Source organism: Taudactylus pleione, unplaced genomic scaffold (assembly GCF_031769625.1).
Source record: "Taudactylus pleione unplaced genomic scaffold, aTauple2 ptg001137l, whole genome shotgun sequence".
NCBI lineage: Eukaryota > Metazoa > Chordata > Amphibia > Anura > Myobatrachidae > Taudactylus > Taudactylus pleione.
Window position 1 is genome coordinate 5,514,673 of NW_028285538.1, and position 16,366 is coordinate 5,531,038.

General features: G+C 47.8%; 1 protein-coding gene across 1 annotated transcript in view; it reads right to left on the minus strand.

Moving 5' to 3' along the window:
* The window catches only part of PRPF40A (pre-mRNA processing factor 40A), a 98,214-nt gene that overhangs the window by 13,816 nt on the left and 68,032 nt on the right, over positions 1-16,366 (minus strand). The window contains exons 21-22 of the mRNA XM_088462006.1: positions 10,150-10,287; positions 9,372-9,467 (exon numbers count right to left, since the gene is read on the minus strand). Coding sequence (XP_088318132.1) covers positions 9,372-9,467; positions 10,150-10,287 — 234 coding nt within the window. The remainder of the gene's footprint in view (positions 1-9,371; positions 9,468-10,149; positions 10,288-16,366) is intronic.

Consider the following 16,366-nt stretch of genomic DNA (forward strand, 5'->3'; position numbering starts at 1 on the left):
GGCTAGCAGCCCAAGAAGGGCCCACGGACCGAGTGGAATGAGCCTTAACAGAGGCTGGAACCGGTAAACCCTCCTGCATATAAGCCTCAATAATAACAGAACGAAGCCAACGGGCTAGAGTCTGTTTGTTGGCAGGCCAACCCCTCTTGTGAAAACCAAAGAGGATAAACAAAGAATCCGACTTCCTCACAGAACTAGTCCGGTCCACATAAACCTGGAGTGCCCTTACAACGTCTAAGGAAGTCTCCCCAGCCGAAAGATCAGGTGACTGAAAGGCTGGTACAACAATTTCCTGATTAATGTGGAACCTGGAAACCACCTTAGGCAGGAAATCAGGACGAGTGCGAAGCACCGCTCTGTCCTGATGAAAAATCAGAAAAGGGGGACGACAAGAAAGCGCCCCCAAATCTGAAACCCTCCTGGCAGAAGCAATTGCCAAGAGGAAAACAGTTTTAAAAGTTAGCCACTTGAGCTCCACTGACTCCAAGGGCTCAAAAGGAGGACCCTGTAAGGCCCTAAGAACCACCGCCAAATCCCACGGGGCCACAGGTGGCACAAAGGGAGGCTGGATTCTCAAAACACCCTGGAAAAAGGTGTGTACGTCCGGCATAGCAGCGATCCTGCGCTGGAACCACACCGACAGACCAGACACGTGTACCTTCAGTGAAGAAAGACGTAATCCTAAATCCAAACCGGACTGAAGGAAAGCCAGAATACGCGAAACTCGGAACACCTGGGGATCATAGTTTCTGGCCTCGCACCACTGAAAGTAAGTGTGTCACACTCTGTGATAGATCCTCGCGGAAGCAGGCTTGCGCGCCCTCAGCATGGTGGTAATAACGGAGCTAGAAAAGCCCCGAGACCTCAGGACGGCTGTCTCAAGAGCCACGCCGTCAAAGATAGTCGACCCAGATCCGGGTGAAGACAGGGCCCCTGAGACAACAGGTCCCGCCGTTGAGGTAGGAGGTACGGAGCGTCGATGGACAGGCTCCGCAGATCGGAGTACCACGGCCTTCTGGGCCACGCTGGGGCCACCAGGATCAGTGTGCCTCCGTCCTGTTTGAACTTGCGCAGGACCCGAGGCAGCAGAGATATCGGAGGGAACAAGTAAGCCAGTTGAAACAGCCATTTCACCGACAGCGCGTCTATCAGACTTGCGCCTGCGTCCCTTGTCCTTGACCCGTACACAGGCAGCTTGTGATTGTAACGGGACGCCATCAGGTCCAGCTCTGGCAGCCCCCACTTGTCCACGAGTAGTTGGAATACCTCTGGATGAAGCGACCATTCCCCGGGATGCACATCGTAACGGCTGAGGAAGTCTGCCTCCCAATTGAGGACTCCTGGGATGAAAACTGCCGAGAGAGCTGGAAGATAGCGCTCCGCCCAAGCCAGGACGCGGGACACCTCCGACATCGCAGCTCGACTGCGAGTCCCTCCCTGGTGATTGATGTACGCCACCGTGGTGGCGTTGTCTGACTGCACCTGAACGGCCCTTCCGTGAAGAGCGGTGCCGGACGACTGCAGGGCTCTGTATACTGCCCGCAGTTCCAGGATGTTGATGGGAAGAATCGCTTCCTCCGCCGACCAACGACCCTGAAGTGACAAGGAGCCTGTCACCGCCCCCCAACCCCGGAGACTGGCATCTGTCGTGAGCAGAACCCATTCCGGGATCCAAAAGGGGCGCCCCTCCAGGAGATGCGCTGTCTGCAGCCACCAGGCTAGGGACAGACGCACCTCCGAGGACAACACCAGCATCTGAGAGCGGATCCTGTGTGTCAATCCGTTCCATTCTGAAAGAATCAGCCCCTGCAGGGGCCTGGAATGGAACTGGGCAAACTCCACCATGTCGAATGCCGACACCATGGACCCCAAAACTCTCATCGCTGAGTGCACCGACACTCTGCCACTGCTCAGACAACTGTGAATCAGCAGCTGTAAGGAGGAGACCTTCTCTGGAGTCAGAAAAATCCGTTGCTGACGAGAGTCCAGCAGGGCCCCCAAATGAACCATCCGTTGTGATGGGATGAGGGAGGATTTCTTCCAGTTGATCAACCAGCCGTGCGCCTGTAGACAAGCGACCGTCAGGTGGAGATGCTGGATCAGTACCTCCGGGGAGCTTGCCAGCAAGAGGAGGTCGTCTAGATACGGTAGCAACCGTATCCCCTGGCTCCGAAGGTGAGCCGCCATGACCGCCATCACCTTGGTAAATACCCTTGGTGCCGTGGAGAGACCAAAGGGTAGAGCCCTGAATTGGTAGTGGTTGTGGAGAATAGCAAACCGCAGAAACCGTTGGTGCGATGTTGCTATAGGCACATGGAGGTAGGCGTCCTGGATATCCAGGGAGACCATATAATCCCCCGGTTCCATCGCCAGTATGATGGAACGCAAAGTTTCCATCCTGAATTTGGGAACCCCGAGAAACCTGTTCAGGGACTTCAAATTGAGGATGGGGCGATGAGAGCCATTGGGTTTCTGCACCAGAAACAGCGTAGAGTAATACCCCATCCCACGTTGAGACTGTGGTACGGGTATAATGACCCCCGCCGTCAGCAAGGCCTCTATGGCTTCCTGAACCTGCAAGGCCTTGGTTTTGTCCTGAGAAGGACTTGTGCAAAAAAACTGGCAAGGTCGGCCTGTGCCGAAAAGACAGGGCGTACCCCTGGGAGACCACTTCTCGCACCCAGGCATCCGTGGTGGTATTGTGCCAGCACTGGGCGAATTGAAGAAGTCGGCCTCCCACTCTGGGGTCCCCCAGAGGGAGGCCCGTCCCATCACGCAGAAGGCTTATCTTCTGGCTTGGAAGAAGGGCGCCTAGCACTCCAGGCTTGCTTCTTTGGCTTTGAGGCGGTCTTGGGTGCGGACTGCCTCGGGAAGGACTGACCCTTTGCCTTGCCCTGAACCCGAAAGGAACGAAACGCCGAGCTCCGGACCTTAGCAGGTGTAGTAGCTGAAGGGAGGAAGGCTGACTTGGATTTTGCCAGGGTATCTACTATTTTGTCCAGGTCCGGACCAAATAGTAATTCCCCATTAAAAGGTAAGGCCTCCAAGCCTTTCTTTGAATCCGCGTCTGCTCTCCAAGACCGCAACCACAAGGATCTACGAGCAGACACTGCCGCCGCCGAAACCCTAGAGGTCAACAGGCTAGCATCCAAAGATGCTTCTCCAATGTAGGAGGCGGCATCTCTCATCTGTCCTAACAACGCCCTCTGGACGTCCGGAGATTCATCCGTAAACGTGTCCTCCAAGGCGTTGGCCCACCCCTCAATGGCCTTGGCCACCCAGGAGATGGCCATGGACGGCCGGGCTACAGCCCCTGAGAGAGAATAAACAGACTTTAGACAAGTCTCCACCTTCCTGTCCGTAGGATCCTTCAGCGAGGATATAGACGGCAATGGCAAAGTAGCACTCCTGATGAGGCGTGTTACATGGGAATCGACTGCAGGCGGAGTTTCCCATTTCTTACAATGCGCTTCCGGGAATGGATAATTGGACGCCAAGCGTTTCTGTGGCAGGAAACGCTTACTGGGCGTCTGCCAGGCCACCGCCATGTGATCAGTCAACTGATCAGACAAGGGGAACGCTTTAGAAGTAACCTTAGCTTTTTTAAAACTAGGATACCCTGACTTGGGAGCGGGTGCCTCATCCTCAATCAGAAGAATAGCCCGCACCGCCTTAACCAGAGCCCGCACATTGATGGAAGACTTAGTGTCTACCTCCTGGACTGAGGCATCTGAGGCTGAGTCATCCTGTACCTCACCATCATCCGAGAACCCCTCAGAATCCGAAAGATGCGCAGCCTGTGCCATGACTGAGCGTTTAGACGCCCTGGAGGGCACGTCACTGCGCAACATCGACTGAAAAGCCGAAGATGCTGCCGCCAAATCTTGGACAGTGTGGGAAAGCGCATCCACCCAGGGTGGAGGAGCGGTCACAGGAGCCTGAAACGGCACCACAGCCGGCTGTGCCACAGGGGTGGACTGAATATACATTGGCAACCCCGCATAGGGACCAACAGGCTGAGACCCCGGGGGAGTCTGCAATAATTGTGGGACACCCGGGGAATGGGGGATGGCAGGCTGGGGCAACGCCCTAGTAGGGGCGGCAGTCGGGACCGACAGACGGTCCGCGATGGACACCAGCACCTGGGAAAACATCGCCCATGGTGGCTCCTGCGAAATGGGAGGTTTAGACGTACCAGGGACCGCCTGGCACCGTCCGCACAGGCCGTCCTGTGACAAATCCTCCCTATCCACTCCTGCAGAACAGCGCCTGCAGGAGAACAATGCTGGAGCCCCGGAGTGCTCAATCTCCTCCTCAGACATGACTTAGGAAGAAAACGTGCGCACTCACCAGTGTGCTGAACAACAGCCCACAATATGGCACCGTGTAGCACACAACTGTATGTGACGGACCTCACAAATACGTGATCTATATAGGTGAGGTCAGTAGAAACACCCTTCCCCCGCACACCTGTAGGGCTTGTAGGAGAAGGAAAGGGATAGGTACAGGCTGACAGTAAGTAGAAATTAGCACAGACAGGCAGCACTAGCAAAAGTCACATACCATTCAGGAAGATATACTCACTGCACCTTTCCAGTACAATCAACCTCCCAGATTCAGTGTCTGGGAGGGCTATAGCGCTGTGTACACTGTCCTTGTCGGGGGAGAGGTACACAGGGGGACCGGTCCGCGTGCTCCCTGAGAGTATCCACGCTGCCAGTAAGAAAATGGCCGCTGGAGACCTCAGAGGAGGAGTGGCCGAGTAGCTGCAGCTCAGCGACGCCAGACTCCGAGCTGAAAGGCGCGCTGAGCTGAGGGGAGGAGCCGCTGACAGGGAAGGCTTCCTCCCCTGGCTAGCATATTAACCCCCGGGTTGCCGGCATCCCGCTTGCCGCTTAATTACCCTGGTGGTCTAGTGGTCTGGCGGGGTATGCCTCCGATGGAGGGGGGGCCCGCCGCCACCGCTAGCGCCCCCGGTCTGTCCCCTAGACCGGGGGCATGGGACTGCATATGAAAGGCATTACCCGCGCACCGCCGCTAATCAGCGGTGCGCGGCTTACCTGATCTCCCCGGCGTCTTCCGGCAGCAGTCCCGGGGGAAGCCAGAGTCCGGCTAGTACAGACTCTGGCTTCCCCCGCCGCGATCCCCAGTTCAGTGCTGGCGTCGCGGCGCCAGCAGGGAGAAGGAGCGGCAGCGTGGGCGTCTGTACAGACAGCCCATCGCTGCCGCTCTGGTAGAAAAAGAAAAAACTGTAGTCAAAAAATAAATAAATTTAACTAAGTTAAAAAAGCTTTAGGGGGCTGCTCCTGCAGACCCCCCCCGCAGGGTGACCCGACTCCGGCCGGGCACCATATTAAACTGAGGTGCCTGTGGCTCGGGGGCGGGGTATAGGGGAGGTTGGACCCAAGTGCATCCTGGGAGCAGCTAAAAGCTTTAACTCCGTGGTGCCCGAGGATCCAGGATCCAGCTATACCCCAAGGTCACCCTGTGGACCCCTATGGACCCTGAAGTAGAAAAGGCAATAATCAGTAATTGGAAGGACACCAGAAATTCCCCTTTTCTCTTCCATCCATATTAATAAAAGCACAATACTGTACATTAGGGTATTGAAAGTGCTAGTGCAAGGCACAACTACACTACAGAACGGTTTGGACTGACTCCTGCCTATCTATGCCACTTCAGTGTAAAGACACTGTGCCCATGGAGTAGAGCACTTTTAGATTTTCCAACATTTTCTCTTATCACACCGCTGCTCTCATTAAGTTGTTGTTTTTTTTGCAGGTTTCATGTGATTCAGGTTACTTGGTCTACAAAGTGAGCCACTAGAGAGGACCCATGGCAGGGAATGAGGCACACTGACAAACCACATACCAGGTGCTGTGGAAGTACCAGTGCGGGTGCTAGGACACAATGTCAACCCCACCCTCAGATAAACATGGTCATTCAGTGCAGATGCAGCATCAGCTATCACTTACTTGAGGTGGACATGGCACTCTGGGAGACTCAATCTAAGTGGATATTCCTATTGACCACCTCTCAAAAGCTACCAAATAAAAGCTGATTTGCATAAGGACAGCACAGACAGAAAATGTGAGGCAATATATTCAATTCTATTTTCATAGCCACTGGGCTCATTCTGATGACCAATTTTGGGTTCAGAGGGGGCATCCTGGACATCACCATGCACCCCAAAAATGTTTGTTCTAAGATACTCCAGTTCTGGGAAAAGACAGCCATCAAATCTCTCAGAACAGTAGGTATCATTGTCCCTGTTACAAGAGCCAAAAGATTCCAGGGGTATTATTCACACCTGTTCCTAGTTCAGAAGCCAGACAGGACATTCGGACCCATCCTAAAACTCTAAAGTGTTTAAACCTACATCTGAGTGTGGACAACTTCCGGATGGAGTCTATTCGTTCAGTCAAATTCCATGGAATAGGTAGAATGACTTGTTTCTCTGGACATCAAAAGATGCTTACCGCTATATTCCCACATGATATGGCCATAACAGCTTCCATAGGTTTGTGATGGGGAAAAATTACTTTTAATTCCAAGCACTTGCTTTTCACTTGACCACAGATCCTAAAATTTTGCCAAATGTAATGGCTATCATGGCAGCTCTCCTGCAGTCCAGAAATTTCTTACCTGGACTAACCAAACCAGCAAACTCATTTTGGGTCAACAGCGACCCTCAAGTCGATTGTGAAGTGTTCAGCCTGATTCCACCACAGCAAATTATATTCTTGGGTCACCTATTTGAGACCAGCTGCCAGAAGGTTTATGCCAGGAGAAAGTCTGTCTGGTCCAGTACTAGGTCAGATCAAATGTTATCTCTCGAGCAAGTTTCTATCCTGCATTGGATGAAGCTGCTGGTTAGTATTGTTTGCAGCTGGAGATCACGGCTAGATGGTCAAGAACCAACCTTACACCTCGACATCCCACATTTATTGCCAGTCTTCCTAAACTTAACAATTTAACATTTGCTACTGTGGTGGCTGAAAGGATTGGATTGAGGAGACCACGGATGCTAGCTGGCTAGCAGTAAACTAACTTTTGGACACCAAGGACTTTGCAAGTGCTCTCCCCATGGTCTTTGCAAGTGCACCACCTGGCATTTTTCCCAAATCACCCAGCTGTCAATCCGTTTCAATGTCTGAGATTGCGAGCCGGGGGATGGCGGCAGCATGCACCAGTTCTCACTCCTCATTAAATCCCTCCCACTCTAATTCTCTCCAATCCACTCTCTGGTCTGCTCCTCACTCAATGCCTTCCACTAAGTGTGACATAGTATTAGAGCGGCAGTAGCACTTCTGTGCATACAGTATGGGAGTGCTCTCCATACCTCATATTGTTAGTGCTTTAAGTGCGCATACAAATTAGATCAGCGATGCCATGCTATTACTCAGTCCTCTCAGATTCTCTGTACATTATTCCACTATATACATGGTGACCTCACTATTCAAATTATTTATGGACTGTCGGAGAAATGTATCAAGCTTTCTGACGAGTGGAGAAGTTGCCATAGCGACCAATCTGCTTCTACCTACCATTTCATTTATTCAATTTAATAAATGCTAGCTAGAAACTGATCGGTTGTTATGGGCAATATTTCCACTTGTCCACTATTTAGTAGGTTTGATACTTTTCCGCCTAAGCTGAAGATTGAAGTAGATGCCACAATGGACCACAGCAACTACATCCTAGCCCTTAAATCCTATAACTCTAATGCTCCCTTGAGTTCTAAAAAATAAAAGCCAAGAACTAAGAACTTCCAGTCAGTCAGTCATTCTCATTGATCCGGATTGGCCCAGGAGGTCTTCTGAATGAGAATAGCCAGAACATTGCTGCAAAGCCACCGTGGCAGAAACAAACGCTCCTATATCATGGTCTCTTCTTCCATCAAGACTCTTCCAGTCCAGCTTTAATGCCATCGCTGTTATGGTCATTAGCCCACAAGAGTTTACTGTGAAATCTGTTTCTTTGAATCCATTTAGGAGACACTGTAATCACTCACCAGTTTCTCTAGTTTATTTGCCTGGTTGCTTAATGGTTTGTTTATTCTCATGGGCTTTCTTTTTTAGTAACTGAAGCCCTTCCAGGGAGAGGGGCATATACTAACAAGCTCCGTAGTGTAGCTGTGCCCTGCTCCAGCACTAGTGCTCTCTATACAGCAGTGTCACCCAAATGGTTTCAGTGAAATAGATTTTTCAGTAATACCCATGAGTAGAATCTTTATTGTACTCCTGTTTTTATCTTGCTCTGCTCTGACCTTGAGAGTTGGCTACTTACTGTTCAACACAAGAGAACTGAAGAGTGTTCTTTACTTCACATGCTTCGTATTCCTTATTAACATCATCTATATTTCTGGACAAAAGACGATCCTCCCTGAATCTACACAGGGAACTTTTGGGTGTATTGTTGGCCTACCAACATCAGAGCTAAAGACTTGGTTCCTCACAACCTCTTTACTCAAGGAAAGGTCAACTGATGACCTGAACAAACACTCCCTCAAAGCCAAATTAAATGGCTCAATATAGCACTAGCACACCAGAGAACAATTCCTTGAAACATTACATAACAGACTGAATAAGGGACTTATCCCAGGCAAGTTGGTACAAAAAGTAGACCAGACAACTTTGACCCTCCTACGCCTACGACAGGAAATGAGGTATAGGAAATTCGCCTTCTTGCATTGTCTAGAAATTTTAAGCCCCTAGATGTGCTACCAGACTCTGGTCCATCTGGGTCACCCTGCAGAGAGGTAATAGAGTTGGTCACTCCTCATCTTGGACATGGATGTCTAAGAATTGGAGACATTTCGAAGCAAAGCAACAAAAAAAAGGCAGAATTTACCTTAATTGCTACGTGCTATGCAAGAGTATAGAGAAAGGTGTAATGATGCTGGGAGAGTAGGTGTCAGACCTCCTTCACCTGGCACTATTCAGTTCTCTGGAGAATGCTGGTTCCCTGCAAGCTTAGGAAAGTATAAATGCTAAGGAAAACACATGTCTAGGCACAGATACCTGGAGACACTGATGGCATTATGTAATCCCAGGGCCACTGTATTTGGCAATTTGTTCCGGGCTAGATTGCTGCCAACTTGAGTGCCACAAAAAGGATTATGGCTATAACCTGACTAGGAAATCACAGTAAGTCGTTCCAGTTGGGAAGAAAAATATTCCGTCCCACTAGGGACACAAACTATTGGATTCTCCTATGAAGGGCACTGAAGAAAAAAATTGTAGGGAAGAGAGGTCTAGTCCATTCTATGCCCTGAATCCTAAATAGCCAACGTCATATAAACATTGGGAAATATGCAAACACAACAGCTGCAACAAACATCTATAAGTCTGAGAGAAGAAAAGAGTTACCTCAATTGCATGGACAAAATCTTTAAATATCCTTCTGCGTTCAGATTCCAGTGTGACATCTTCAAATGCTGGCTCCTTAAGGAACCTCTCCCGAACCTTAAGAGGAAACAAACAATATATCAGAAGAACATATTCAGCTTATAAACGTGCTCAGAATATAGAAAAACAGAGATTTAAATCAAATTAATTTTATCTTAGTTGAGCGGCAAGAGTAGTGACTGCAGGTTACAAGCAGGAAGGGAAACCCAAACACAAACCTGTAAAACCCACAGACTGTGCTGTGCCAGGAGAGGCTGCTAATTCTGGTCATGTGTGCATAACAGTCTCTTGCTTAAATGTGAGACTATGTACATGACCATCTTCATTTTTGTTATAAGGGCATGCGGTTTCATTAGTACCTGCGCACTTTGTGTATTGCAATTCAAAAGAAACAAGAGGGAGAAGACAAATTCCGATATTCTACAATGTAGTTTTTAGATGCACCTAACGAGTTACCATTTAAGAGGCAATAAGTGTGACATGATACAATAGATAGAAGAATGCAGGCATCCATTCTCTTAAGAATGAATTACAACTGAGCTAGGTGGTGATCAGACACAGATTTAGACCTGCAATTGATAAACTGCTTAAACTATCTGCATTGTTTCCAAAAATAGGATTAGAAAATAGCTGCCTCTCCCTGTGAGGAAGAGAGAAGCTGTCGCAGTCCATTGGAGATGCTCTAGTCTCAGGGAATGCCCATTAGAAAGCTACTTTACAATCTAAATCAAAGAAATACCTCTTCCCAAACAGAGTCCATTTCAATAGGAGGTGCCGCTTGTTTTAGCATGCTCTTGAAAGCAGATTCCTTTCTTTTCATTTTACGTGCTTCTTCCTTTTCACGCTCACGTTCCCGAGCTTCCGCTTTTTCTAAAAGCTGCAACACAGGAAACCAAAGTAGAAAATTTAGAGTCTGAAATGTTTATTTAAAAAGATTTATAGTGCTGCCATAAACCAGCTTGATACTACCTTCTGGTACTGAATGTGAAGTTTTAGTGCACCTAAGACCAGGTGGCCACCAGGCAGAGCTGCTCAGCGTAGTAACCGTGTGCACTGGGCTGTCCCAGTAGACAAAAGCGATCTGGTGAAATGCACCCTCACACTGTCAGCAGCAGTCAGTCATACGTAAATCTAAAACTGGCAAATTATCAAAGTCATTCACCTGATGGAGGCCAATCTCTTGTGGACAAAGGCAATTGGACCTGTGCAATTCTCTGGTCCTATGGACATAGAACATAGTGAAGAGACTGCTGGAGGATACCCTGGCAACGCAGACAGCACACACCAATCAGAGGAACAACACAGGGTCAGTTAGGGTAAGAAACACCAGAACTGTTCCCAATTACATCAGCACACCTTTATCCTTGAAGGGGCTCGCCTTCTATTCTATCTTAGCTTTACCCTCTCAGTTTTACCTTAAGAATTTTTCATTTTAATTGTACTTATATTCCCCGACCCCTTTTTTAAATTTTATTTATAACATGATTTTTGAACAGCAAAAGTGGAGGTAAAAATTATATTAATATATATATATATTAATATATATATATATATATATATTTATATATATATATTTATTACATATATACATACACACACATATATATATATACATACATACACACACACACATACATATACACACACACACACACACATAATATACCAAATAACGGCGGCACTCAGGGGTTTGAAATAAAGCACGACACAGCAGTGAGCTAATATCGACGTTTCAATGTGACAGCATTTTCATCAGGACACAAATAGAACAAAGAAAATAAACCTTAAATAGGTGCTGCCCCGTACCATGTTGCTGCAATCTCCGGTGCAGGATATTGTAGCAACATGGTGAGGGGGAGCACCTATTTGTCCTAATGAAAATGCTTTCGTATGGAAACATCGATATTAGCTGACTGCTGTGTTGTGTATTATTTCAAATCCCTGCGTGCCGACGTTATTTGGTATTGTATACTATTTGTCTTTTGAAATTATCCGGAGGGCAATGGGGTAAGGAATTTACTTACAGTGAGTGTGTGTGCGTGTGAGAAGAGAGAGTACATTGCTCGCTGAAATAAGGTTTTAACAGGTAAAAGCCAGTTTTCCCTGAAAGACAACTGAGGGCTGAAACCTGAACCTTTATAAACAATACATTTTTTTTTTTTTTAAAAGACCCCATTCCAGACCCTCTTGCAGGAACAACAGTAACCCGTCCAACTGAAATGACGAGGTAGCAAACATCTTCACTTCAAACCATGATATGCAGGATCTTCCAAACCGTGAGGTTATCCGTGGCTGAAAAAAAAAAAATCTTCAGAGCCTTGAGCATGGTCTAAACCAGGGATGAGGAACTTCAGGGCCGGTGGCCGTATAAGGCCCTCTGAATCATTTGGTCTGGCCTTATGAGCTTTTTTCTGCTAGCCTTATCTGGAGCATGGTGCCTAGGTTGGCACTCTGCAGCCAGAGTCTATGCAGCAGTACCGCTTGGAGCGTCCTTAGGATGCTTAAGACAGTCACACCGCTGCCCTTACATCTCCTGAGGATGCTTCGGGCATTGCTGTAATCACTGGAGATTGTGGCCCCACCCTAGCGCAACATCACACGGAGGGGGCGTGGCCTGCAGCAGGCCCATGAATAATGTTATTTATATCAAAATGGCCCTCGGCAAAAAAAAGGTTCCCCACCCCTGGTCTAAACCAAACTGTTGGGAAACTTTAGCTGTGAGGATCGAGGCTTCAACAGCCACGCCGTACAGCTGAGGTAAACTGCTGAAGGAAGTCATGACTTAATAGATGTAGTCTTGGAGGCATGACCGGTGCCATCATACAAATGCCATCTCATTAACTTTTGAACATCGCTTCTAGAGTAACAGGCAGATCAGATGGCAGTTCCATGATATCTACCAGAAACACATGCAGATCACTTGTCCTGGAGAAGTAGCACACAAAATCTGTTTGCTGCCACCTGTCCACATTATGCTGGAAAATTTGCTTCAATCTTTTCTACCTCTGGGATGAAAACTTCTGGGACAGCTGGAACATTTTGCTCCACCTTAGAGGATAAACCTTATTATAAAGGGTAGACCAGGGGGGTTACAGATGGCAGGAGCTTCTGTTTTAAAGCTATAGTTTGTATTAAGTGCCAGCTCCTTCAGTCCTCTCAAGAAACCCATGGTGAGCAGTGTCCCCCAGATTGGATGCATCTGCAGGAGACCTGAAGTCTTTGATTTGCTCCATTGGAGGACCTAAAACAGATAGTTGGGGACCTTATCTGTGCGCAATGAACTATAGGTTTGCCGCACAGAAACTCCTCATTAAACTCAGTTATACACCTAATAATTGTACCATAGAAAACACAACACTGTAGGATTGAGGAGTACCTCCAGGCGCTCCCTTTAGAAGAATGTGCTAAGAAGAAGTGCAATGACTTAAAGCACTAATGGAGTTTAATAGGTGAACAACATATATGACACAATTCATAAACATTAATATAGCAGCATAGTAAGTACACACAGTACAAAAGTGCTAAGTATAGTGCAGATGATTAAAAAGACAGATGTCAAGAACATATACATTTCATCAATAGGGCAATCTAAAATGAATAAATAAATATAAAATTTCACCCCTGGTCTCACCCTATTGGGCAGGTGGTGTGAGCAAACTTCAGATGAAAAAGTGCTGTTGGCAGGTAGGCAATTTTCACTACATATCGCCAAACTTTGCCTTGTGTGATTAGGATGAGGTCAACTCAAAAGGGGGAAGTCCATTCACAGCAGAATGGTAATCGGCCTCCCGGGTTGCGAGCAGAAATCCGACAAAACTACTGGCGCGATGCATTTTTTGCCCTTTGCGTGGCATTTTTCTGCATCGTGCCAGGCACTTAAGTCAAAGAATGCCAGTTCTCGCGACTAAACACCATGTTTAAGGCGCAAGAACTGGCATTCTCCGACATAAGAGCGCAGTGAATTGAATAAGCTCTGGGAGCTTCTTCCCGGCACTAATCAACTCACGTTGAATTGAATTGTCACAAGATGAATCGACACCACGGCCAATTTTGCTCCCTAAAATGCCATGTGAATTGTACTCTAGAACATGCGCCGCCTACAAAAGTGCAAAGAGTGGGATACACATGTGCCGCTTACAAAAACGCAAAGAAGGGAACTTCAGGACCAGGTGCCTGTACATGGACTTAAACCCTGCTCACTGCCTTTAGTGTGCAGTCCGGCGTTTGTCCTGGCATGGGCATTCCAGCCACTACATGGCGCAGCAGGGATAAGTTCCCCCAGGAGTGATGATATGCTCCTCCACAACCCGCTGAGGGCTGCAAGCTAAAAGTATGGAAAGTAACTTATAAAAAAAAGTGGCTGCCATAGGCAAAATGTAAGCAGTGATTTAAAATCAAACAATGGAGAGGACCACCACTTAAGTTTTTTTTTTAATTTATTAATACAATCCTATACTAGTCGTGTACTTAAGGTGCCTATCCACTAGAAGACAGGCAAAAGACTGCACGACTAAAACATTGTAATCGTGCAGTCGTTTGGGAGTCTGATGTGCCTACACTGAGAGAGCAGTCGTTCAGTGTACGCACAATCTGCAAACATGCTCAACCTGACGCTATCGTCAGGTTGGCCAGCATGTTTGCCCGATGATAGATGTCTAAACGACCAATTTTTTAAACAATATGCAAACGTTGATTGAACGATTTCAGACAGTATTAAAATGAATGGAGTCATCCAAATAACAGGATTTTGGTACTTACCGATAAATCCCTTTCTCCGATTCCACAGGGGACACTGGAGTTCAAGACAGTGGGGTATAGACGGTGGTAGAGTAGAGCCTGGCACCTTAAATAATTTAGAAGTGTGACTGGCTCCTCCCCCTCTATGCCCCATCAGCCCCAGTTTAAGAACTGAGCCCGAGAAGAGACGGAGGACAACAGGAAAACGAGGAGAAGGAGAAGACCACAGAACGGAACAAGACCGACTGAAGGAGAACAGAGGAAACCACTGCAGGGAATCATGCAGTCACACAACCATAGAAGGAACGAAACAACTGGCAGGTATGCAGCGCTGGGCGGGCGTCCAGTGTCCCCTGTGGAATCGGAGAAAGGGATTTATCGGTAAGTACCAAAATCCTGTTTTCTCCTTCATCCACTAGGGGACACTGGAGTTCAAGACAGTGGGGACGTCCCAAAGCCAACCTCCTGGGTGGGAAGCGCTGAGAACATGCCAACCCTTTGGCCAACCGAACAGGGACCGCCAAGAACCAGAGGTTCAACGGAAAGGCAAGAGCTGAGGATCAAATGTCGTGAGCCAGGAGACAATCAGAACTCCCTGCGGAACAGACACAGAAATACCACAACTTACAGCATAAATAGAATGGAATAAGCGGCTAGCGAGAAAACACCCTCAGGTGAGAAGCATCCTAACGCTGTAAGCTCAGCTGAAAACAGACCAAGCCGGACTGTTGGGAGCAGAGAACTCCAACCCGAATCCATATGAGAAGGGCAGTAACCCGAGAACAAAACTCGAGAAAACCGTACCAGATTCAGAAACAGAAAGCTGCAACAGTCGCAGATAGCAGAATACCAGCACTGTTGGACATAGTCATAAAGATACAAGTAGAACGATACCAATCTACAGAAACAGAGCTGATCCTGTCCACAGACTCCTAACAGAGTATGCAGAGAGGTAAAAGACAAGGCCGAACAGTCACCATAAACCATTCTGGAAGTCCAACTACTACAAAGTTGTAAACCAGCGGAAGGGAGAGACCATAGAAGACTCCAACGAGTGGAGATCACACTGGGAATGAGGCCGAGGCAGCTTGAGAGGATTGAGATTACAATACCTGTCAGAGGGTCAGACAGCAGAACAACCCATTCTGAAAACAGAGTAGAAAACAGCGACTGAACACCTGCAGTCGAAAAGCAAATCACAGCCACAAACTCCAAAACAACAGACAACTTCCAACATGATGGAAGTGCGTAGGCAGTACCAACCGCTGGCCTGAACTTAGGGTGAACAACCAGGATACCCTAGTAGTTATAGAGCACGGATGCAACAGCCACGCAGGAAGCTACCAATATAGGGAAGCATTCCATACCACAAGGCTAGAGCACTAGGACAACCCTGAAGGTACCAGTCAGGTACCCGTCAATGTGATGAAAACATCCAGAGAGACTGAACAGGAAATCCACTAGGCCCCCTGCGTAGGACATATTGACTGTCACACTTTAATGTAAAGATGTGCACTAGCGCTTCAGTCCATAATCCCAACAGATCTAGTAGAAGAGTGTCACTAATCTCAATGTTGAAACTATGCACCAGGGAAGCTCTAAAGTGTAGAGCCAACTGATTAAAAAAGCAGATGGCTGCTAGGACCGCAGCTAGGGTGCATAAGGGAGAAAGCGGCTATGCAATGACAGGTTGAGCATTAGTGGGGTAAGCCCGCTTACCTGTGAGCGGCCAAAAGCCCTCTGGACGCTATGTAGAATGTCACTGACCTCTTTCATCTCACAGCAACCTGCCCCGTCAGGTATAGGGAATAGCTTCAGTGGGCTAAGACCCAATGCTCTACAGCACGGACTTCAGTCTGGAGATGTTGCAGTAGAAAACACTGTATAAACTAGCAAAATGTTAGTGGAGGCAGGAAGGTCGTTCAACAGGACTCTATACCTGAGCTTGTTATATTAGGGATGTGTATCCATATAGACATTATACCTATACCACAAAACGGTCTACTAGTTTAAGTATCAGTACATTAACACTTATAATGGAGAAGTGTGTATTACGCCCATCAATCTAATAAAATCCAGGCCTGACCCTGCCTATATCGGCGGGGGCCCTAGGCCTTCATGTAATTTAACAAATGAATCCCTGATTACAGAATAGAACCTGGATTCTCTATGTACAGATAGAATGTACCTAGGGGCCCTTTAGAGACTCATGTTATTGA